At 41.9% G+C, this 26,220-nt stretch overlaps 1 protein-coding gene across 3 annotated transcripts; it reads left to right on the forward strand.

Moving 5' to 3' along the window:
• On the forward strand, window positions 1-25,028 carry LOC119185128 (uncharacterized). Of its 3 annotated transcripts, none has more exons than XM_075870449.1 (5): window positions 1-182; window positions 7,402-7,469; window positions 16,561-16,751; window positions 18,475-18,544; window positions 24,878-25,028. In XM_075870449.1, exons 1-5 carry the CDS (start codon window positions 180-182, stop codon window positions 24,903-24,905), a joined length of 360 nt encoding a protein of 119 aa, XP_075726564.1. In that variant the 5' UTR covers window positions 1-179; the 3' UTR covers window positions 24,906-25,028. The 3 variants fall into 3 exon arrangements, 2 of the variants coding, with proteins under 2 accessions (XP_075726564.1, XP_075726565.1); XM_075870450.1 differs by having other exon boundaries at window positions 1-177; XR_012885301.1 differs by lacking the exon at window positions 16,561-16,751 and having other exon boundaries at window positions 1-177.
• The last annotated feature ends 1,192 nt before the right edge of the window (window positions 25,029-26,220 follow it).

The raw sequence follows: 26,220 nt of genomic DNA on the forward strand, positions 1-26,220 counted from the left end.
TAAGACTTCTGAACCTGTCTGATGCGAATCGTTGCTCCGTTATTTCCTCACACGCTACTGTAATCACAAGCCTAACATTTTGTTCTGAGAGGACATATCTTTTGGTATTGTAACACACGTTGTAGGACTATACATGCCTTGAATCTCAAGTCGCCGAAACTGGAACGCTTCACTAGAGTATGGTATATCATTTCTATACATCACATTATTGCCTAAATATTGACGGGTACATGCCTTATATAATAACATAGAAATTTCTCGCCTTCATTAGCCAGTTCTTTTTTATAGCGGTGAACACAAGTTGATAGGCAGAATGCATGAGGTCTGTGTGTGTACATAATATATGCCTTTGGCAAGGCCTTCATTGTGCATGAATTTAGGATGTACTCAATCATTTCTCATGTGTACAACAATCTCATGGTGCTTGTATGCGCGACATGGTCGTCGCGATATCACAAAGGCAGGCTTGTCGTAGAGGTCTTTGTGTGTACATAATATACGCCTTTGGTAAGGCCTTCAGTTTGCATGAATTTAGGAGGTACTTTATCAATTGTCATGTGTACAGTGACCTAATGCATGGTTATTGTACGTGCGACATGGCAGTCACGCTGTCACAAAGGCAGGCTTGTTGTAGTTCACCAGAGCGTTGCGATTTAAAGCTTTGCTGCGTCGTATTAAGTTTTATCCGCGCATGCGCATCACACCAAAGGAGCAAAAGGAGCCTACAGCGCTGTCCTGGCGTCAGAGCTACGTTGAACACAAGTTTCATTTGGTTGCATTCGAGTCCTCGGGACCCCGTAAAGAAAAATTGAAACGTTGGGAAAATAAACAGAGGAGTGATTATTGACCTAATATGAAAACTTATTTTCAATCTTACACGAAGAAAAAAATAGAGCTTAATTACGAGCGGTTTCGAAAACCTCGTTTATAGAGCTTAAAGAGATTATTGTCAGTTGAAGCTATTATGATAATCATCTGGCTGAAAATATGATGCGGATGGACACTTTCTTTTCAATGGGTCCCAATTACGCACACACACACACAAAAATACCTACTAGGGCGACGACGAATTCATTCTAACCCTGTAGAATGTGATACTTCGTGCACCCGCACGGCAGTTTCTTCAAGAGAACGAAGTGGCACGACGTCAGGTAGTCAAAATCAAAAAAGGGAGGGGGTTATTCTTGGTAGTCCACTGAAATATTATTTGCTGCCAATAACAAAATTATGTTTACTACTTACAGTCCACATCCTGCGACGTCTTGAATGGATATCGGTAGCTGTATCAACTAAGCAGGTGTTAGCTCATGCTAAACAATTGTTCTGTATTCACGATTGAGCTGGCGTTGTGGCCAATGTTGTATACATGGGCCGTAACGTAGTCTACATGTGTTTAGAGTGGTGTTAACTTTGAAGTAAGGCAAAGCATGTAGCTGATTATACACCTGATATTCCTGTTGAAACTGACGGTGCAACGTTACGACGGTCGTAGGAAAAACTTTTATATATATTTGAGATGCTTTCTCATGTTCAGAAATCAGCTGTGTCTTTGGAGTAAGCTGAGCATGTTTCAGTGAAATCGGGATCAGGGTGATCGCATTTTGGGGGAAGCAAAAGAGACAGGAGGCCCGTGTGCTGTGCGATGACACATCACGTTAAAGAACACCAGAATGGCTAAAATTTAGGAGCCTCCTAGTACATCTTTCTTTATAATACAATCTGCTTTTAGTACTTTAAACTTCACACATTACTTGCTACGTATACATAACAACAATCTTTTAATCAGTGTTGGACATTCGTTATACTGCAGCCAAGGTTCACTGGCCAGGCTTACCGACTACCGGGACATCACCTATAAGCTGTCCAGTACAGCCTGCTAGCTACGTATTCAACAGGGGACTACATTAATTAAAAATATTATTAGACGTGCAATGACCACCATGGCATAGTCATATATCTTGAAGGTCTTCCCGGATTCGGTAGTAATATAGGTGCTCAAGTGAAATGGACGAGGGAACTAAAAAGGATCTTTCATTGTCTACGTTCTGGCCGGGGACCGGCCTTCTTGAGAACATTTATATATGCTTGTCACAGGCCATATCGACGGACCTATACACACAGGGCCTGAAAAAGTCTGGTCTCTGGCAACAATGCAGGCAATAGTACTAGAACATCGTGTTTCGTTCACACTATATATATATATATATATATATATATATATATATATATATATATATATATATATATATATATATATATATATTGATTTATTTATGTCCACAGGGGCATCTGCGTAAGCAGGTGTTTAGTGTGTAGCGAAACCATGGACCCGAGCTAAAGGGGGGGGGGGTTCTCACCAGAGAAGGATTGGCCACCCTGGTGCAGTATCTGGCAACTACCTTCATATGCATACGTCAATTACCTCACGGCCCTCAGTCTCCAGCAGCTGCGAAACAACTGACCACGGCGGTGGTCTGATCTGCAACGCACCAGAGGGTGCTAAGAATCTCAGGATTCGGACAGGCTGCCATTGGAACCTGAAATTGGCAACGTTTAATGCTAGAACCTTATCTAGTGAGACAAGTCTAGCTGTACTATTCGAGGAGCTAGGGGGTGTTAAATGGGATCTAATAGGGCACACTTAGGTTAGGAGGACAATTGAGGCCTATAGGGTGCTACAGAACGGGCATGTTCTTTGCTATCGGGGCTTGGCTGACAGAGGAGAACTCGGAGTGGGGTTTTCATTTCACAGAATCATAGCTGGGAACATAGAGAAATACTATAGCAATAATGAAAGGGTGGTAGGTCGCGTAAATTTACTCAATAAGAGATACAAGATGAAGGTGATACAATCTTACGCGCGTACATCCAGCCATGCTGACGCTTCAGTAGCAAGATTATACGAAGACGGGGAATCGGCAATGAGTAAAGCAAAAACGCAGTATACTATATTTATGGGAGACTTTAATGCATAGGTAGGGAAAAGCAAGGCTGGAGACCAGGCAGTAGGAAGTTATGGGATCGGTACTAGAAATGCCAGTGGAGAGCTACTAGTACAATTTGCAGAACGCAATAATTTACGGATTTTGAATACCTTCTACCGAAAACGAGGAAACCGTAAGTGGACGTAGAGGAGCCCTAATGGTGAAAATAAGAACGAAATAGACTTTGTACTGAGTGTACACACAGGCATCGTGCAGGATGCGGAAGTGAATGGCAGGGTACGATGCAGGAACCATCTGCGATGCAGTGACAGCCTCGAATTCACCTAGACTTGAAGAAGGAACGACAGAAACTGATACGCGAAAAGCCAATCAATGAGCTAGCACTGAGAAAGAAAGTAGATGAATTCAGAGTCTAGCTTCATAACAGGTATTCGGCTCCTATTGAGAAAACCAACCTGAGCGTAGATACAATGAATGATTATCTGACGAGTATCATTACGGAGTGTGCAGTGGAAGCTGAAGGCAGGGTAGTTAGACAGGACACTGGTAATCTTTCCAAGGAAACGAAGAATCTCATTAGGAAGCATAAAAACATGAAAGTTTCAAGCACAACAGACAGAATAGGACTGTCAGAGCTTTCGAAGTTGATTATTAAGCATAAGGCATCCGATGTAAGAAGGAATAACATGGAGAGAATTGAACATGCTCTGAAAAACGGAGGAAGCATCAAAGCAGTGAAGAGGAAACTTGGGATAGGGAAAAATTGGATGTCTGCACTAAGGAACGAAGAAGGCAAAATAACTACCAATATTGATAGGATAATTAAAATAGCGGAGGAGTTTTACAGAGATCTGTACAGTAGTCGGGACAACCACGACCCTAATACTACAGTATCTAGCAGTAACCAGATGACACCACACCAGTAATGACAGAAGAAGTCAGGAAAGCTTTAGAGAGTGCTCAAATTGGCAAAGCTGCTGGTGAGGATCAGGTAACATCCGATCTACTGAAAGATGGAGGAGAGATTTTGTTAGAAAAACTAGCCACCCTGTTTACGAGGTGTCTCCAGACGGGAAGAGTACCAGAGTCTTAGAAGAATGCTACCATCATCTTAATACATAAGAAAGAAGATGACAAGGGCATAAGAATTGCTGGATTATCATCTTGCTCTCCATAGTGTAAAGGTATTTACAAAAGTAATTGCTAACAGAGTTAAGAAAACATTAGAATTCAATCAACCAAAGGAACAAGCGAGATTTCAAACAGGCTACTCAACAATCGACCACATTCGTACTGACAATCAGGTAATAGAGAAATGCTCAGAATATAACCAACCACTATACATAGCCTTCATAAATTACGAGAAGGCTTTTGATTTAATAGAAATATCAATCGTCATGCAGACACTGCAGAATCAGGTCGTCGATGAAGCATATATAAAGATCCTGGAAGAAATCTACAGGTGATCAACTGCTACCATAGTGCTTCATAAAGAAAGCAACAGAATACCAATCAAGAAGGGTGTAAGGCAGGGGAACACAATCTCCCCAATGTTATTTACCGCGTGCTTACAGGAGTTTTTCAGAAGCTTAGAATGGGAACAGTTAGAGATAAGAGTTAATGAGTAACTCAAGGGACAAATTGCAACTCATGATTATGGAGTTAGACAAGGAGAGCAAAAAGGTGGGTCTTAAAATTATTCTGCAAAAAACGAAAGTAATGTACAATAACCTCGGAAAAGAACAACTCTTCGAGATAGGTAATTGTGCACTTCAAGTTGTAAAAGACTATGTCTACTTAGGGCAGGTAATAACCGCTTAGCTGAACCACGATATCAAAGTAACTAGAAGAATATGAATGGGGCGCAGCACATTTGGCAAGCACTCTCAAATTATGACAGGTAGATTGCCACTATCCCTAGAGAGGAAGGTATACCCTACTGAAACGTTCCGTATGAAATATTACGGAAAACATATGGACTCCGTACGATTTCCTTATGAGCTTTGCGGAAAAGATGTGGATTTTTATGGAAGCATACGGAAGTTGTATGGCATATACGGAAAGCTTTTTAAGGCAAATATGGAAGGTTACGAAAAATTTATGAAACATACGGAAAATTTCTTATGGAAGATATTGAAATATACGGAAGTCATGTGGTATATACGGAAAATTATTACGGAAAATATGGAAAGATGTGGAATTATGGAAGGCTTTACGGAGTATACGGAAACTTCATTAGGGAAGTTATTCAGAGCATACGGAAACTTTCTTTCGGAAACATGGAAAATTAAGGAGTTCGAGCAGACTATTAAGATTGAAGATGTTGATGTCACTAGATTCGAATGGCAGTCTGAGCTACGAATATCGTTCGATCTGTGGTGGTGCTACACTGCGGCCAGAAAAAGTAATGTCATTGTGTTTGTACGTGATGTCAATGTTGACAATTCAGAACAAAATGACCGCAAAAAATGAAAAAGGAAAATGTAGAGTGATAAAAAAGTAAAGATATACAGAAATATTTTGTCCCGTGCCAAAATGACGAGCACATAAACGTAAAAAAACGTCGACAGGACGAGCGCTCACTTGCAACGTTTATTCCTTGAGTTATTCCTCTTAAAAACATGCTAATTTGCTAAATGACTACGCATAGAACTTTTATATCACAGAATAAATGGTCACCATGAGCCAAGACGACCCGCTGAACCAGTGTACACACAGCCGATAAAATAACCACAACACGGCATGCGCGGCGTCACAAAAAAAAAACTGAATGACAAAATGAACGTCTCAGGCCTATTAGTTTTTCTAAAACGCGAAGTAACAGATGAGCACCTGGTATCTTATGGTGGGACCGCACACATGTCGAGCTACTTGGTTATTAGCTGTAGTGAATCTTCATGCACATGAATAATGCCTCTGTGAAGTACACAGGAAAATGAAATGCAACAGAAAAAAAGAGAGGAAGACAAAAGAAAGGCAGGTAGCTCAACCAGGTGGACGATTTGCTGCCCTACAGTGTAGGTAGGGGTAGAAGGAGTGGTCAGAAAAATAATTAAGTATGAGAGCACAATATAACAGCTGTATCTTGCCGGTATTTAGGTACGGAGCACAAACCTGAAGACTTACAAAGAGGGTCCAGCTTAAATTGAGGACGACACAGCGAGCAATAGAAAGAAAAATGGTAGGTGTAACATCGAGAGACAAGAAGAGACTAGAGTAGATTAGGGAACAAACGGGGGTTAAGTATATCGTAGCTGAAATCAAGAAGAAGAAATGGACATGGGCCGGGCATGTAGCGCGTAGACAGGATAACCGCTGTTCAGTAAGGATAACTAACTGGATTATCAGTGAAAGCAAGCGGTTTAGGGGGAGACAGAAGGTTAGGTGGGCAGATGATATCAAGAAGTTTGCGGGCATAAATTGGCAGCAGGGTTAACTGGTGGAACATGGTAATGGTATATATATATATATATATATATATATATATATATATATATATATATATATATATATATATATATATATATATATATATATATAGAAGTGTGTACTTAAGGGCTCATTTTCCCGTGTTTTGACACACAGAATGTTATTGAAATCTAACAGACAATAATATCAAGGAAAGTATAGGGGTGGTTATTAGACCGAATTGTAAGGTAAATGTGAAAGAAGAAAAGTGGGTAAAAAGATAATTTGTCGTGGGCAGGAACCGAACCAGCGACCTTCGAATAAGATGACCCTCGAATAACTTGCCGTGCGTCCCAGCTCACGGCAAGTTATCTTATCCACCACTTTTCTTTCTTCACATTTACCGTACAATTCGGTCTAATAAGCTCCCCTATACTTTCCTTTGCATTATTGTCTGTTAGATCTCACATACACACACGCACACACACATATATATATATATATATATATATATATATATATATTTATATATATATATATATATATTGAAAGTCTTCCTGGATTCGGGTCTAGTTATAAGTCACCAGATGAAGCGAACGAGCAAATGAAAAACCATGATTTATTGCCAATGTTACGGCCGGGGACCGGCCTTCGTCAGGGCATACGTGTGCCCTGATGAAGGCCGGTCCGTATGCCCAGACGATGGCTGGTCCCCGGCCGTAACGTTGGCAATAAATCATCGTTTTTCGTTTGCTCGTTCGCTTCATCTGGTGACTTATATATATATATAAAAGTGTCTGTCTTTTGTAAAGATCAGCGAACCTGCTAAAATCGCTATTTTGCTTTGGGCTCATGGCATTGAGATATGGTTTGTTTATTATGCCGAGCACCAACAGTGCATTAAATACACTAAATGTAAGTCAGACACTTAGAATAATTACACAATGATATGATGAACCCTTCAATAAAACATTTCTACCTATTGTGTATCTCTACCAACGCTCTGCGTCTGCTTAAGTTGAGCTCTTATGTTTCCTTCCTAAACCAGAACTCGCATACCACAAGGACAATCATGAAGATATTTTTAATAGTATTTGTTCTGATCTTCGTCCATAGGTAAGGAAAAAAATATCTTTTATTTTTTGGAAGTGGCGTCCTTATGTTGCAAAGCACTTTGTGACATGCTACTATAGAGGCATTTATCTAAGCATTTCGAGTGAGCGTATGAATATAAGTACTGGCAGTGGTACTTATCGAAACTATTGCTGATTGAGTTAAATTTCGTTCGAAAGCTTCTGAATATATATTAAGGTGGATCTGTGAAATGGATGATGATGGTGGAGTGACGCAATGTGCTTCAGATCATGAACCGTCGGCTTCCATCCTATCATTTCATTTTGTTCTGGTTAACCTGTACATCTGTCATGCGCTGTGATTGATGCGTAGTTTATTAGCGGTACTTTACGGGGCTTTGTAATTTTCTTTTTTTTTACTATTCGCGCTCTACGTACGCTCTGTAGATGATTTAGAGCCCACGTGTTTTTCACGTGCGCTTCGATTGCGCATGGCGGTGGCAGGGAGCATCGCTCCTAATAAATAAAAAAAAGAATTCACTATTGCCTGTTTAGTTCATACCATTTTTGGTAGTGAGATTGCTCTGCGACTCTGGAACATGCAAGTATGAATACAGAAACAAGATTTGAAAGAATGCATTTCGGTAGATTAAGAATTTGATCGCGTTTAAGCCTAGGACATTTTGCTTGTTGTTCAAAAGTGGAAGTATATGAAATTACCCATAGCCCGCCGTGGTAGTTTAGTGACTAAGGAACTTGGTGGCTCACCCGCCGGTTGCGGGATCAATACCTCGTCGTGGCAACCACATTTTTTATGGGAGAAAAATGTTTTAGACCAACCAGTGTGCTTCGGTGGATGTTAAAGAACCCCAGGGGATCATAATTGCCGTAGACCTCCACAACGGCGTCTCTCATACCATATGGTGGTTTCGGGACGAAAATCCCAATAAATCTCAGTATTATCCAAGATCATCATTTTTGTTTCTAAATGTGGCATGGAACCGGCCAACTCACCATCAATCGCCTGGTTCTGCACCTTCTTAAGTCCAGAGAAGTGTCTTTTTTCGCGTAGATGCTCATTAAGGCTACTTTCTGTTTGTTGTTTGTCTCACGTAGTCACGTAGTAACGATGGTATAGGACGGCGAGTTGTGGGGGACAGTGAAACGGCAAAGCCATTGCACTATTTCTCCGTGATGTATATCCTGGACACATTGCTCCGTTGTCTATGCCTCGTTTGCTTAAGAGCACAACGTGTCTACCTTAACAGACGTATAAACCAGACACCCACACAGGCGTGGTGCGCGTGTGTGTCTGTTTTATACGTGTGTAGCGCAATTATTCCCGTTTTTTATATGCACTTACTCACCAGGCAAAAAGTTCTAAACTACAGGTTTTCCTACTCACTTCATCTAAGTGCCAGCTGAAATAATCCACACGCCATTGAAAGAATCTGAGCATCAAGCTAATTATTCCACCCACCAAAATTTTATTCAAACATCAACGTATTTAATTCAAGGGCCAACTGAATGAGACCGCGTACCCATGAGTTTAATTTAAGGGTCATCGCGTTTATACCAATCGCCAACGGCTTTGATTCAGCTGTGAGTCAGTTTAATTTATGTACGCAAAACAGAATGCAGGGCGTAAAAATGGCAGTACAATTAAAATGCAGTTCCTACAATATATAATAGTCCCAAAGTATAAAAAATTATTAATAATTACAGTTGCCGCTAGTATTTGTGAAAAAAATACTGGCGGTACTTGCTTGAGCCGTCTTTATACTTTGCTATGTGAAAATTGTTTGTAGATGAGTGCTTGGCCTGGGCTTAATCATTTTATTGGCAATGGAAAAAAAAAGCAGGAACATGTTAACGACTATTTAGTGTTCATCACTAAACCTCATAATTGGATTCGTCTAGCTTTACACGACCGGAAAAGGTCATGCAATGCGAAGGACAGACTATAGTTATTGGAGTGGCGGAATGCATACCAAGATATGAAAAAACATGGCCGTAGGCAGGGACGGGTAAAAAGCAGGTACAAAATGAAGAAATTAGGAGATCCTCATAAGGCAAAGCGAATTAAATATGATACGAAGAAGTTGATGGCCTGTGGTGCACCTAAGACATAAACTCAAGATCCTGATATGGATAATGGAAGTAATATTTTACATTCATATTAGCTGTTATCTTTTTATTCAAACAAAACCATGTGTATTCGATGAAACACGCGTGTTTCAAGCAAACACGCTTCAGCAAGACTATAGTGTCGTTTGTTACATATAAACAGGAGTATCTCCTTTGATGTTTTTATTAAAGACCTAATTCCACGTGAACCCAAGTAAGTGAGAGTTGAGTTCTTTTAAATGGTTATTTCTGATTTCAAGAACAGATGAATATCAACTGTCGGTCACCATCGTTCTCACCGGGCTGAGTAGACGACTGCGAACGCCTCAGCGAATCAGCAGCGAAATTCGTTGTGATGAGCAGATGACATGAGTCTCTGCATGTGCGATGGTGTTGATGTGTGATGGTGATGATTAGCCGCAATATAACTGTAGCCATGAAGCATATAGTAACATAGCCTTTAAGGGGCAAATACATTTGGTATCTGTAAATGCAGATAATACACTGTTTTTTTATTTGCAGCTATGACAGTGAAATGTTAGTAAAAACCAGCACTGCACCTCATTTCATAAGCGCTAGCATGTATAGGCGAGGGAAAAGTTCTTCCTGTCACTTCTTGTTCACATTATTGCGACACTTACACTCTCCAAAGTGGCAAACCATGTGTTTCTGGCGCAAGGAATAAACTGACTGGCACCTGAGTTGCTGTTGGCAACTGGATTAAACATGATGGCACTTGGACTAAACTCTCAGGCATGCGGCCTAACTGAGTTGGTGCTTGGATTAAACTTGTTGGCGCTAGGATTAAATGTTTCGCGCATGAAGTGAATAGCTTGGCACTCAAATTATTTTATTGGCGTGTGGATTATTTTTAGCTGGCACTTGGAATAAAGGGAGTTGGAAAACCTGTAGATATGTCTCTAGCTATTTCGGGGTTTGAAAAATTCCAACTGAATCACTTTCTGTGCACCGAGCTACTTAGAGGATGGCCTTTTTATGAACTCTCCACGTGACAATTGATGTACGGCCTTTAAAAATGAAGTTTTTTGGCACACGAGAAGAGTATGTCCTTGTCTCGTCCTGCAGTTCTAACTAAAAACAACAAAATTATAAATGTGCTCATCTCTAGAGAGCATAAAATATGATAACTAGGACATGTATAAAAATAAGGAAATGGTGAGAACGCTAGAGCAATCGTACGATAATAGCAAAAATTGTAACTAACAGGCTGTCAGACCTTTAACCATCACACTATTTTGACTTAGACCATCGTCAACGCCTTTGTCGTTTTGAAAAAGCTGTTGGTGTCGTCAAAAGTTTGCACATCGTTGCTGAAGCATCACGGGGACGTGGTCTGCACAGAAAGTTAAACGGGCATGACGTATGGATGAAAATGTCCCGCAGAATGCTAAACCATAACACCCAAACAGACAACCTTTTGTTTATTTTGTATCGGGTCAAGGTTTCCATTTGGGCCCCACCGCGGTGGTCTAGTGGCTAAGGTACTCGGCTGCTGACCCGCAGGGCGCGGGTTTGAATCCCGGCTGCGGCGGCTGCATTTCCGATGGAGGCGGAAATGTTGTAGGCCCACGCTCAGATTTGGGTGCACGTTAAAGAACCCCAGGTGGTCTAAATTTCTTGAGCCCTCCACTACGGCATCTCTCATTATTTTATAGTGGTTTTGGAACGTTAAACCCCACATATCAATCAATCATCATCAATCAAGGTTTCCATTTGGTGCCCATACTACTCCCCCTCCCCCCCCCCAAAAAAAAACGGCTCCACTGTGCGTCCCACATCATATTATCTCGATGTTCTCACTCAACTGAAATGTTTTTCGATGCTGGACTTTTGTACACCTTGCGTGACATTGCGAGACGACTGGAATCAGCTATCCATGACAAAAGGTCGACTTTATTTGACGACATCAACACCCGGAGTCATCATGGCGTCTTAGTTGAAGAAAAAAACCACTGCTTAACAGGTGTATGGTAGAAATTTCTTGAAGACAGACTTAGGAATTACCGGATGCTGTTGTGCGTGTATCATATGGCTTTGACTCAAGGGTTCCTTTTAAAATGTTTATTCCTGCTGGCTGAATTGTAAGAAACTTGTGGATGTGAAGTGTGAGGTTGTCAAAGTCGTAAGCTGCTACGCTAAAATGCTGTACCACTGATTATGGTAATTTATTCGCCTTGTCCTGGCGATGCCCCTTTAACCTAACATCAACAAACTGTACTGTGTCGCCAATGTACAATTTGTGACAATATGAGCATTCGATCATGTAGACTGCATTCGAGCTATAGTGCAGGTAAATATGGATTTAAGTTATGTACATGTTAACTAGGGGTTTTCAACAGTAACGTTACCTTTACGGCGTTTGCATGTATTAAATCTTGGATGAGAATGAGGCGTTACCTGGGTATTTGAATAAGAGTGTACTTTAGTAGGCGCTAGCATTCCTATCAGGTTGGCACACGGCATTTGGCACTTGAGGAAACGCCTGTCTAAGGCGCTTATTAGTTAGTACTGCTCATTACTTGCGAATAATATTACTTATGTTTGCAAGCGCATCTGTATATTTGATTAAGAATGCTAGCGGATGTTTTAGCTAGGCTATGGCAAGACTTTTAAGTCGTGTTGATTTCCTGCTTAAGCTACGCGCTCCGTTTTAGACCTTCTTTAGGGCGTCATACGGGTAATTTCTTTCAGCTTCGTGTTCTCTTGAGCGGTAGGTGTGAACGCTGTTGTCACTACACAGCCTTCTGATACGCTGCACTTCCCTAATCAATATACTTTGTTTTCAGTGTCGTGGGTGGTGACTAGTAGAATGTAGGAAATAATGACTGTCAGTGAGATTTTGGTGCAGCGTCGTCTTTGATTTTCCCTTTTCATTAGATACTGCCGTATCTAGGTAGGCAGCTTCGCTGGATGAATGGTGCATAGCGAATTTAATAACAGATAAAAACTTGTTACAGTGACGAATGTGTTTACTGCCCCTATGTCAAGTCGCGGAGATATTTTGACCTTTCACCACAACACATTCCTTGAAGAAGCGTGGTACCAGCTACAAAGTTGTAAAGCAATATGCCCACTTGGTTGATGCCGAGGTTGACGAAGACGACGAATGATTCCCAAGACTTTTGTAGAAGGTCGGAGCATTCAACGACCTACTCCACACGCAAATCGCAGTGCGCAGGGCTTCAGCCCTTTTCAACCATGAAGGAACAAACCGAATTATTCTTACTACCTCGAAAAAGCTTCCTTAAAAAGCTTCCTAAGTACGAAAAAGCTTCCTTAAGTACTGTCTTGCTGGTCTCCTGTCACAGTCACAGTGAAATCCTGCCATTCAAAAGCAACGTGTACTGCGCAAGCAAGTCGTTAAAATCAAGCCAAATTGTAATCTATCGTCATTCTCTATTGCTATTTTGCAACCAAAAATAAGGAAGAAAGAATGGCATAAAACAATGGTAGTATAATCAGTTGCCCCACCGAAGACCCCTGTTCAAACAGAATTTTACGTTAGGCTTTTCAGGCGTATAGTTGTTTCCTCATTTTGTAAGACCGTTGTCGCAAACACTGGCGATGGCAGCGACAGAACGACGGCACCGAAATTTGGGATTAGTGTGATTTCTTATAGCTTTCGATGTAAAAATAGTTATTCCTGGAGAGCGCTAAAATATCAATACTTCACAAATATGACGGTTTTACAGCGCAAGCTGTTCTGAGATCACAAGAAGAGTCTACTCTGGCATCGTAGTTGTCCACAACCGCTGAAGTCCGAAAGCCCTATCACACGAAATCAGAAACAAACTGATTGATTTGATTGATTTGTGGGGTTTAACGTCCCAAAACCACCATATGATTATGAGAGACGCTGTAGTGGAGGGCTCCGGAAATTTCGACCACCTGGGGTTCTTTAACGTGCACCCAAATCTGAGTACACGGGCCTACACCATTTCCACCTTCATCGGAAACGCAGGCGCCACAGCCGGGATTTGATCCCACGACCTGTGGGTCAGCAGCCGAGTAACTTAGCCACTAGACCACCGTGGCGGGGCAAATCAGAAATCAGAAACAAACTGTATGATTAAAAAATACCGATGACAAAAGGGAAATCAAACCCGGCTCCTCTGCGTGGCCGCCCACTTCTCTACCACGGAGTCAAAGTGGTGCTTGAAACTGGCTCTGCGCCGACTCCATTCATGTCGGATAAGGAATCACTTCAACGTGCGTCATAAGACGTTTCAGAACAGCATAGTAACAAACACGTGTCCCACAATGCAAACTTCGTGAAGAGTGGGTAGTTGAGTACTCCAGCCCATTATAAAAGACTCAGGCTTAATTCTTTATCGTCGTCAATGACATCACGAACAAGGAGCATACCATTCTCTACATGTGTACGTACCGGTTACCAGGCATTTATTAACAATGAAGAATATGACCTTGGAGACGCTTCTCCTATAGACGAAAATGGTTGATAACGTAGTGAGTATGATGCATGTGCGCTCTCATTTGTTGCTCTAAGAGCCTTTAACTCTACAAATGCCACTCCTCCAGGTTTCGCTTTATCAGTGCTGCGTGCTTCGTTTAGGCCTGGTGTTTTCTATCTGCTCTGCCTTTCGCTGCGTGCAATCTTGACCACGCAGCAAGTTTACATTTTTATTATTTTGGTTTCAGGGGTAGTATTCAACCACCCCTGGAATGTTTTAGGAAATATTGAACTAACGAACTTGAAATTTTGCTTGACAGCACCCGTTGAACGCCGAAGTAACATCCACGATGAATTCCTGCCGACTACTCTGGCATCCCATCAGGCGAGCTGGGAGTAAAAATGGCAGACAATGCTCGAAAACAATTTCAGTTGACAAGAGCGCAGTAAATATACGTACCCACTCTGTCTGAAGGGGCGCACGAGAAGGATATTACGGTAACCTAGAAACTGCTGTTGTACTGAGTCGACACAAAGAAGGGCCAATCGTCTATCTCTGACACCATTATAGCACCACAGGTTCTTACAATTTGGGACCTCGTCATTACGTCACGGAATGATATCGTCACTTTGATAAAGCGTGCCTATCACAGAGTGCGCGCAACACCACGTTAGTGGAAGGAAACTTGTAGGAAGATGTGGGGGACTTAGGAGCATGCAGTCGACTGTGAACGTCCAAGTCATTTCTCTAACGGTGATCCGTTATGTGTTGAAAGTGACTGGGTTCTCCCTGTATGGCATATTATGTCTCGAATTGGCTGGCTTTCAACTTCTAGTCGTCGTCAACCATGTTAATAATTATTTGGGTTGAGCATTCTAAAACACGATAAGACTACAGAAGACGACGTAGCAGAGAACTTGGGCATTTCTGCCACCTGGAGTTTTCAACGGCGCAGCTGATTCTAAGCGCGCTGGCCTCCATCACTTTTGTGCAATAGCTTTAAAAAATCATCTGTCACTAAAACCCCGGTGTCAGCATCATTGGTTCTTATTTTAAAAAAATCATCATATTTTAGGGGACCGAATTTTCAGGTCGTATTAAGGATCAACTGAGACCACCTGAATAACAAGCAGGTGTTTTCCCATATCACCGAACTAATTGTTCAACCTGCTCAAGAAAAAAAACACTCAATAAATGTTATGCAGTGTGATAAAGTCTTCTTAACGCATCATATATTGCGTTGTGGAAGAATGAAATTGAAAAAGCTGTAAAAAATGCCAGGCCTGCGTGGAATGCGCAGCACAGTCACAGCGAAAGCTAGAAGAGCGGCCTTTCAGAGCCTTTTCTGAACACTCATTGGGTAACTACTGCAAGCACCCTCGCTTGGTACCCACTAGGGCACTAAGAATAAACTTTTTGGTAGTAGGCCGGCATTTCGTATGCTATTTCTCGTCATTCTTCAGAGAAGCGTGGCATCCGCTAAACACTGTCAAGGAATTCTGTGCCAATTGTTCATGCAGTAGATGACGACGATGAGGTATTATGGTCCAAAGTGGTGTGTGCCACAGTTATTAGGGGAACAAGAAGAAGCTTTTATATTAGGTAGGAGAATTGGAAGACCCACTAGTTACGCTGTTCGCATTGTGCGACGACTGGTTGTTCTTTCGCTGAACGCTTTTTAGTTCGTATTAACGCGATTGCTTTCTTGACATGAAACCCGCCTAAGATAGAGAAAAGACTTTATTCACAGGATCCTGCGTGGGGTAGGTGCCAGCTAATGCTTCCCTTCTAATGTTCGGCTACCCTTCTAATGTTCTAGTCTATGCAGTCCTAGAAACACTGCGGCAAGAACTTGGGGGTTGAACCTGACCTGGCGGGGGATACTTGGGTTCCCGCGCCCCTCGCTTGTGGGTCGCGAGTTCCCGTTCTCCCCTGCCTGGCCAGGGCCCCTTCGAGCCGCTGTCCATTTCTGAGACTGGCAGTCCGCCGAGCGGATCCACCGCTCCATCTGCTTAAGGCAAGTTTGCCAACAAGTCCCGAGCACCGGAGTGACTCAGTGGTAGAATGCTCGGCTAGCACCCAGCGGACCAGGGCTCGAGGCCCATTGTGTCATTGGTGTTAAGATTTTTCCTAATTTCGCGTGATGTGGTTACGGACACCAGTGGCGGCGGCGGCGGCCAACTGCGCATGAACCGAGTGGTCATCTCTTAGGAGCTTCCACTGTAAAATTAGCCTGAGCTTCACCTCGAAGATTGATTTATATGTGGTGTTTAGCGTCCCAAAACCAACATGTGATTAGGAAAGACGCCGTAGTGGAGGGCTCCGGAAATTTCTACCAGCTGGGGTTCTTTAACGTGCACCCATATCTGAGCACACGGGCCTACAACATTTTCTCCTCTATCGGAAATGCAGCTGCCGCATCACCTCGAAGAGTAGGGTGCGACTGCGTAATTAGGCCTTCAGCGCATCGCCTTCCTTCGGTTTTCAGTGTATGGCTGAACCGTGCTGTAAGAAAATCAATGACTATGATCATAACGCTGACCGTTTCAATGTATAATGGGCCTCTTTTTACAGGCGCCATCTGTGCATGCGCACCGGAAACGCTTCAACGGTGCCACCCCAAAAACATTTTTGGTGGCTCGTGGCCTCCGAAACCTGTCGGCGCATCATTTCGCAGGCAATGGGTTCAAAAGAATGCACAAGCTCCCACGCTGTTGCATTGACCAGACAGCCACCAAAGTTCCTTTTGGTGCTCCCCGCTAAAGGTGCTGTACCTGTTGTGAAGATGACCAATTGAATGCTCATGGCGCGCACAGATGTTAAGCGTCTGCGCCATGTTTCTTTCCTTTGCGAATCAGCGAAGGGCCCTGCGTGTGAAGACCAAACTACGCAGCACTTATTTTATCAACGGTTCTGCTGCTGATGATGATTAAGTTCATATGAGCCGTTCATAATGGGTGGGCCTTTAAAAGAAAATGTCATTGCTAAATTCATATGCTCTCAATGACGTGATTTTATGGTTCTTACGCACAACATAGGAAGCATTCAAGGTGGCATTAAGCACCCTCGATGTGTTTGAGCATGCTACATAGAGTTGATGAAAGAAATTTTTTCGGAGCTTTTACTTTCATAAGACTAACCAGCTGAATATTATGCAAATGAACGTATAGGAGACATTTATCGCGCTATCACGTGCAACAATGTAACCAAGATATTAATGGAAACAAGCAAAATAACGAGAAGAGAACATTCCACCTGCAGCGTCTGAATCTACAACCTTTGAATTGCTGATGTGCCTAGAATAATACAACAGTAAACTAACGCCATTTATATTTTCCTGGGGATGATTAGCTGCTCCTCTTCATTATATACAGCGAGTGTTAGCGACTGCAAGGTGTTTATGTAGGTAGCCTTTGGATGAGCTTGAAGTCTGTGTGAAATCAACGTTTTGATAGGAGCTTGTTTCACCAGGATGTATAAATTGGCAGAACGCAAGTAGTGCATTCCCATACAACTTACTTAGCTGTTATGGTTGGCGTCATCCCAACATCTGCCACTCGGTGCCTATGGGCTTTATAAGGGATCGTTCACATTTTTTCCTCCATTACAATAAACAAAAACCATGCTTTTAGGGGCGAAGCTCCTTACGCAGTGGGTCGTTCCTTATTCCGTAGCAGAAGTACAAAGCCAGCTCTAGTTTAGGAGTTGCCCAATAAATGGCGTTATGTGTATATGTCCTTGGGTATAATATAACTTTATATAACTGAATGGCATTAGTGTCTTTCGCAGCATATCCATAAAGTGAATGATGACGAGTGGGGCGAAGCGTTCGTTCATTTGTTCGTGCGTTCATCAGTCCATTCGTCCGTCTCACCTGTCCATTCTTTCATCTGTGCTTGCATTCGTTCGTTCGTGCTTCCGTCTGTCAGTGTGTCCATGCTTTTGTCCGTCCATCTATCTATCTGTGAATCCGTTCGTGCGTCCATTCATCTGTCAGTCAGTTCAGGCTTCCTTCCGTCCATCGGTTTGTCCGTGCTTCTGTCCGTCTATCCATCCGTCCATGCATCAATCCGTGTGTCTTTCTGTTTTTCCGTGCGTCCGTGCGTGCTTCTGTCTGTCCAATCGTCCGTCCGTGAGTTCCTCTATGCTTCCGTTCTTGCTTTCGTCGTTCTTTCCGTTCGTCCGAGCGTCCATTTATGCGTTCGTTCGTTCGTTCGTTCGTTCGTTCGTCCGATCGTTCGTTCGTTCGTGCTTTTGCCTGTACTTTCATGCCTCTGTCTATCCCTTCGTCTGTGGACGGACAGACGGATTGACGGACGGATGGAGCCAAGGACGGACGACTGCTTTGCACCACTTATGGCCATTTACTTCGTCGATATGCTGTGATTTTTTTTAGACAATACAAAGCACCCGTGAAGATTGTATGACATTTCAAAATGCATCGGCGCTGCAAAAACATATATCTCAAGATATTGTTTTGTCTTCTAGTACAAATGTCTTGGCCTCGGAAAAAAAACACCGCATTACTGTTCTTAACCTTCATGAATGCAGCAACTACGTGAGTATAAACATGAACTTTGAAGCACCTTTGTCTAAGCTGGTGGAATATCTTTTACACTTTAGGCCCGTTATACGACACTTGAAAATTGTGCTCCTAATTTTTAGGGAGAAGAACAAAACGTCAACGCCTATGCCTTACAACAAATTACAGCAATAATCACTACAAAATAACAACGAAATTACTCAAAGGACAATCCAAGTTGTTGTCATAGCTTGTTTTTCAAGAACAATACTGCAAGCCTGTTCCAATTAAAGCTAGCTAATTTTTGGCGTTTTGGAGTGGAAAAACACAACGTAGTTTCTACATACTCGCGATGTGCCACTTTCGTTAAAACAAATCTCGTGTAACAGGTAAAGAAGTTTCAAAGTAGTACCGTTTTTTATTGCTTGACTCTGGTATTGACTTGTTGTGTTCAACAAATTTAAAAGAAAATTTTCTGGCTGATCAGAGAGACATAGAAAGGCCCTGCGCAGTTTTTTATTATTCCTAATCTAGTAGTGAACACGCGAAGATTCAGCTACATAATATTCTAGAATATAAATGAAGTCAATGGTTGTATTATATTTATTTCTCCTGTAACTTCATTTGCTGCCTTCCGCACACATTTTTTGTAATCAAGAAACACATATTTATGTCATTTGCAGTTTCTTCTGTTGTCAATACTGATCAGAATATATACAAAAATATGCGAATATCGGTCAATAAAATAGCATGTAGGAAACAAATTTACAATAATAATTTTCAAGAAGAGAATGATCCATAAAAAACGTTTCGAAGAAAAAACGAAGGTACAATTCACAATGTTTTAAGAGGCGTACAAAGATGTGCAATCTGTGACTCAGTCAATAGAAATCAGAAAGAGCTCCATTTTGTGTCTCCTGAAAGGACTTGTTTACATAAAACCGAAACTAGGTTTTCGAATGTAAACACTTACCTTCCGAATCCCAAAATGTGCTAAAGCAGTCATCTGTCCCTGAACGACTGGGGCAGACGTTTTTATTTTTATATTTAACTAGCAATCTTGAGGTATAGCTTTTTTACTAATGTGTGCAATTCAGGTCATGACTTACAGAGCCCTTAATACGAGTTGCAGAAGTCCAGTGCATTCTGAGGCAGGAAAAAAATCAATGTGAAATAGCAAGACTAATATTCCGTAGGGTGTATTTTTATTCAGGTGGAAGTGAAGGTGGGTGTTTAAGAACAGTGGTTTTGAAGCCCGAAGTGCGTGCTTGTTGGAACACGCTTGAGCTTTTCAAATAGATCATCTGTAAGACATTTAAAGCAGCACACATAGAGTTCTTTTATGACACTTGAATGACGACCTGTCAAATGAAATGCGAAACCGGGACATGTGTATCGGCAGGGCACTGGAAAAAGTGCACTTTCCCCACTCAATGCACCTAACCACTTGCTGCCCACCCAATCTAACCCCATGCTCCGTGCTCAGCGCAGCGTGATGCAAGATGGTTCGGAACCATCTAAAACAATGAGGAGACCACCAACTATGCTCTACTTTTTGTTCGCTTGACAACTCCTTCTTGGTCTTCAATGCGCAGCAGAGGCAGATGACTCAGTTTTGTTCTGGGCGGGCCGGGATCATCGTATATAACGACCACCAACAATAAAACTCATTTGGTTGCTCGACTCCCTAAATCAAAGCGATATACATACCATTCTTATTCATGTTGCCATTTACAGGCTGATTTCGATAGCCTTTTTCCTCCTCATTGTATAGAGAGTCATACCGCACGTGTTAACATTGGCAGATCTTGGCAGTAGTTTCTTCGTTGAGTCAACGACATATCTTTCTCGATGTCTGATTTTATTTGAGAAGTTTGAAATGTAAAACGACCAAATATTTTACAAGTAAAAGGATAAACTATGAGACGCATCATCGTTCGGCTTGTACCGTGGATAAACGAGTACACAACTATTTGCGTGCTCATTCACGCCCAATTTTCTTGCACTTAATAAAAGCTGTAACCGATTTGCCTGTATTTACATGTTTTAAATGTATTTACGAGCATTAGAAATTGGTGCACTTGCGTCTTAAAAATAACAAAGTTGCGAAACGATTAGGTGTAATTACGTGCTTGCCAGCGTTGCTATCTAACGCGGTGGAGACTGTCTTAAAAGTCGCTGCTTATGGCTCAATTTTCTAGACAACAGTACTAGATGGCGCGAATCAGGCTATTCTCTAAGACTACATAATTTCAAGCAACATTTCGCGTATGGGCACTTTAAATTGCAAGCCAGAACAAGAAGGATCGACTTCGTGTACTGTGTCCACCATGACATATGCGGCAGATGTCACGATTGTACTATAGTGCAAAATGGTATTTGCAATCTCTCTTGAATGTCCTTGCAGAATACTCTTCTAGACTAATAAATAGAGATGGAATTTATGTGTGTTATCATCTGGTTGTGTCGTGAAGAAGTGGTGTATTGGGACTCCACCAATCAAGCCAACCGGAAGCGTCCTTCAGGTTTACAAACAAGCCAACGCAAGTCATAATAGTGTCGCACACCACTTTCAGGGGTATCTTTTGTAGCTATTGGAAAAAGTGTGAAGTGGCTGAAATGATATTGAAGCACTCCATAGCAATCGTAGAATTGTCGGTTTTGGTTTTAAGAGCTTCCGGCTAGTATAAGCGAACGTCCTTTAAAGATCATCATTTCTCTCGACGAACAGTGTGTCAAGTCTTGAACAAGCCACGCCGGCGTGAATTGCAATTTCCTCTTGCTCGTCAAAATTTGTAGAAATAGACAGAAACTGCATTAATTGGAGCTCCTCGAATGACTAAATATGTCAGGTTGTCCAAATGACATTCGCACCATGTCGGGAAAGAATCGTCGAAGGCCGATGATCCTGAGGAGGGTTTCTTGAAGCACTTATTATCGCCTTCAGGTGGTAATCGTGATGCACTGTCTGCAGATGTGCCATCATCATATTACATTATTTCAAAGCACTCAGAACTATATTTAAAAAAGGAAATAACTGGATGTATAGCTATTTATCTGTTAGCGCAATAATTCCTAATGGCCTCTAAATAAATACAAAATGATTCTACAATTATTCAGCTTCAACTCTTGCATGTAAAGAATCAAATGCTACACCAAAAAGGCGTGCGCACTTTGCTTTTTGGTAGTATTCGTTTTAGGCAAAAAATACACCTTACGTACGTCCTGCATGATGCGCGGCACGTCAGACGATTGCTTAGCATGGTAGTGTCTCCCACAAAGTGATGCTTGGCGGCAAAGCGCAAAACAATAAGTTAAATGAACCCTGCCTCTCAAATCAGAAACCATGCACTTGTGTGCAAACTGAGTTTGAAGCTATTTAAAAAACCACATGGTGTGTCACGCACCCCATAAGTTGAAGTACAATTGTAGCCGCTGAGAGGCTTATAGCCAAAACGACCTCAAAGTCGGCACACCACGTTCTTTTGACCGCATTGTAAGGAGTTGACTATTTCTTTAGTCATCCGAAAATACGAGTCAAGGATGTCGTGTTAGGCCCAACATTATCGCATTCATTATTAGTTGAAACGTCACAGGTTCCCAGCAAGACTTTCAGTTCGAATAGGCCATTCGGAGTATTGAAGGTGGTTTGTCTATCCCTCCCGTTTACTTCAATTTCTCAGTACTAGGCTTCAAGTTTCATAAACGAGAATTATTTGGTGCTCATCTTTCTTCGAAGTTTTTTTCAAACCAAGCTTGTTTCCGTGGAACCACATTTTTTTCCTTCTGCGAATGGGTATTGTGTTCCTCAGGCCCTAATGATCCTTAAAAAAGCCAATGACCTCAAAAATCACTCATTGTCTGGTTTTCTGTCCACCTTAGACTAATTGAGGGTGATATAATCACTGCAAACGAGGAGGTGCATTCGGCTGCAAGAGGTTTGATTAACCGTGTGCTGGGTAACGCGTCATGTCCTGGGCGATCCAAGCCTCTGCACGCACAACGAGATATGTAAGCATTATCTCTCAAGAAAAGTGCTGTCCCTGCTACACTCATCACTGTGTAGGGCCTAAGCTGTTACTTTCATACTGCTCCAACGAAGACCCTAACCGAGCCCTGCGGCACTGCACACAATATACCACGAATCGTTTTCAAGCCCTGATTGTCCCTTATGGGGTGGTTATGCGGATTTTTTGCCTGTTCTGTGGCGCTGTACCTTTGACGGTCCCCCTTTCCAACAAGAGTAATTGAGAGAGCTGAGTATGGCCCAAGACCTCACCTCTAAAATCCTGGTCGTCCAGCGGGCCCACGCGAGGGCTGTCAGGATTAACTTGACCGTGTCTGAGTGGGCATAGCCAGGTAACGTTGAGTTCTCTAGCGTCTAATGGAGACGTAATAAAGTTATTTCACTCGCTCATTTCCCATCAAATACTGCAGATGAAGCCTGAAGACATACGAATGACCACATAATTTATTCATGCAGCCTTTTTTCTATTTTTAGTTTCATGGTCTGGTGTTCATGATCAGAAACTCAGTTCGGGCTCTGATGAAGTGCATGGGCGTATCATTCAGTCAAGTTGCGGTGCTTAGTTACAGTGTTATGATGAATAGATGATGTCGGTGAGAAGCACTCTTTGTATTACTAAAGAAGTTCTTATCTTAATGACGACTCGGGTTGACACTTTATACTAGTTCAGGAGCACATATGCTTAAAGTAGGCACTGTAGAATTTATGAGGATGCACTTTTTTGTGGTTTCCACATTTAAGCCTGAGTGCCTGCGTTCACGTACTTGTACTTATGGCTGAACTGTTGAGGATCACTCCTATGATAAATTTACACAGCTCAGCCAAGCGCTTCTTTCACATGACGCTCAGAGCTTGCAACCAGGCATGGCACACACTCGATGAGGTCATGTATATCTCTTGACTTCCAAGTCAGAACATGAAGTGCAGCGGTGTAGTGCTGGTAAAATATGGTTTGACCATCAAGCTTATGCAATGCGAGCTTTCTTATTATGGTGTGTACGCTAGTATCTTTCATCAGGAGAACACTATCAGCTCAAACAGCTGCTAGACGACTGCACCACCGTCGCCTAAGAAGTCAATGCCTTATGCCAAGGATGACATCTCTCGAGTGATTCTGTAGGAATATAAAGCACGCTTGTTAAATGTGGTTAAACTGTTAATGCCCATGCGAAAACAAGTTAAGTACCATGGAGATTTTGCATATTTATATTTGCTCCATTAGGTAACAACACTTTTTGTAGAGGTACATGTGATAAGCGAAATCTGTTATTGCACATTGTAATTCACGATATTGCGCTGAAACGTTATCATGCGTACTTGTAGCCGTGCTATCCCCACAGGCTTTGTTCAATGATTGAACGATTAGTATTGGAATTTCACTGTATTACGACATCTCGAATTCCGGTCACAATTTGATTACCTTACACTGCCGTCAACGTGGACATTTATATGTATATGGCTTTCCGACACTCGAGTACTGGTTCGTGTAAAATTGACAGCGCTCGTATAGTACAATTCCTGTGAGACATAAACACCGCATAGTCACTATTTCCCTCTATAGAAGCTGGGGTAACCATTTGAGATAATAAACAGGATGTCAAAAAATAGAAGACCTGACCTGCAAACCATGCTTGCAGATAAGATGCACATGATAGGTCAGTATTCGAGAACTTGTTTTATATTTGTCTGATGTGTTTGGAGTTTATTTTTCCAGCAAATTGTAGGATTTACCTCAAATACGAACACATCGTGTCATCCTGAATTCTGGCGAATAGAATAAGTTCTAACCAGGACTATTATGAAGCCGTGAGAAATGCGATGCAGAAAGGTGTGCCCATAAAACTATCAAAATTAGGAATAGTTTGTATAACTGCGAAGAGGTATGATGACAGTTTTCTTTATTGTGAAATTCACAAAGCTCACAGAAATGAGCTACGGCAAACAACAATTATGTTTCTTTTGCCATAGTCACAGAAATGAAATGTCGACAGGATATTCGTAGGTGTGAATGCCAAGGTTTCTTGAGAAAGAGTTTGAAATACTCACTTGATCTTGCTTGCACATTGGCGTATTGACACCTCGTACAGATTACTTATGCTGACATTGTTCCAAGGCTATATATTTTTCACCTACGTACTAAGTTACTACTTAAGCAGCGTATATGTAGTTGTTGCTTATGTATGGACGATAAATCCTTCACAGTTATGCTTGTAACGATGAACTATCAGCCGAATGATGAATATAAAAATTTCAATATGCATCACGTATAGATTCTCATATTTTGGGCACGTCACAGTGATGGATGGTCATTTCTTTGCAACATCGTTTTACTGTACTTACAGACTTGTAGACACGAGTGGTGTCCTATAAACTGCAAATGTCCAGGGCCGATGGCTAGATCGGTTGGAAGATATAATTGTTACTGGGGATAATACATCTCTGTTCCTGAAATCTGGCACAATCTGGCAGCAATAAACAGGTTCTCAAAATGCATTAGTTCCAAGTTTTGGTGTTTTTCGAACCCTCACCTATTTCAACTGACATGTTCTCAAATAAAAGGTTTAGTACTTGAATTTTGTTCACAAAAAACAATTGCGTGAGCACCGTCTTCACTTTAATTTATGGGCAGTTGCATTCCGTATGGATAGGCTAAAATTGGATGTATGCACCAACAGACAAACAAGGCAAAATAACTACCAATGCGAATAGGATAGGTAAAATAGAGGAGCAGTTTTACAGAGATCTGTACAGTAGCCGGGACAACCACGACCTTCTTGCTATAAGAACTAGGAGTAACCTAGATGGCACCCCATCAGTAATGATAGAAGAAATTCGAAAAGCCTCAGGGAGCATGCAAAGAGGCAAAGCTGCTGGTGAGGATCAGGTAACATCAAATCTGCTTAAATATAGCAGGCAGATTGTGTTAGAAAAACTAGCCACCCTATTTGCGAGATGTCTCCTGGTGGGAAAAGAACAAGAATCTTGGAAGAATGCTAACATCATCTTCATACGTAAGAAATGAGATAGGAAGGACTTGAAGAATAACAGGCCGATCAGCTTGATCTCCGTAGTATACAAGCTATTTACAAAGGCGATTCCTAACAGAGTTATAAAAGCATCAGTATTCAATCAAACAAACGAACGAGGAGGATTTAGAACACGCTAATGAACAATCGACTACATTCATACTGTCAATCAGGTAATTGAGAAATGCTCAAAATATAGCCAACCACTATATATAGCATTCATTGGTTACGAGAAGGCGTTTGGTTCGGTAGAAATATCAGCAGTGATGAAGACACTGTGGAATCAGGGCGTCAATGAAGCATATATCAACATCTTGGAAGAAGTCTACAGGAGATCGACTGTTACCCCAGGGCTTCATAAAGAAAGCAACAGAATACCAATGAAGAAGGGTGTAAGGCAGTGGGATAAAATCTCCCGAATGCTATTTATCGCGTGCTTACAGGAGGTTTTCAGATTCCTAGAATGGGGACAGATAGGCATAAGAGTTAATGGAGAGTACTTTAGTAATCTGCGTTTCGCCGATGACGTTGCATTGCTGAGTAACTCATGTTGGTTAATTAATGAAGACGAAGAAGTTCTAATGCATCAGCTGTGCTAGGCCAGTTCCTATTTTTTTCAATATTCTTCTCAGTCTGACAGTCTATATCGCTTTCCTGGC

The sequence above is a fragment of the Rhipicephalus microplus genome, chromosome 8, assembly GCF_043290135.1.
Source record: "Rhipicephalus microplus isolate Deutch F79 chromosome 8, USDA_Rmic, whole genome shotgun sequence".
In the NCBI taxonomy this organism is placed as follows: Eukaryota; Metazoa; Arthropoda; class Arachnida; order Ixodida; family Ixodidae; genus Rhipicephalus; species Rhipicephalus microplus.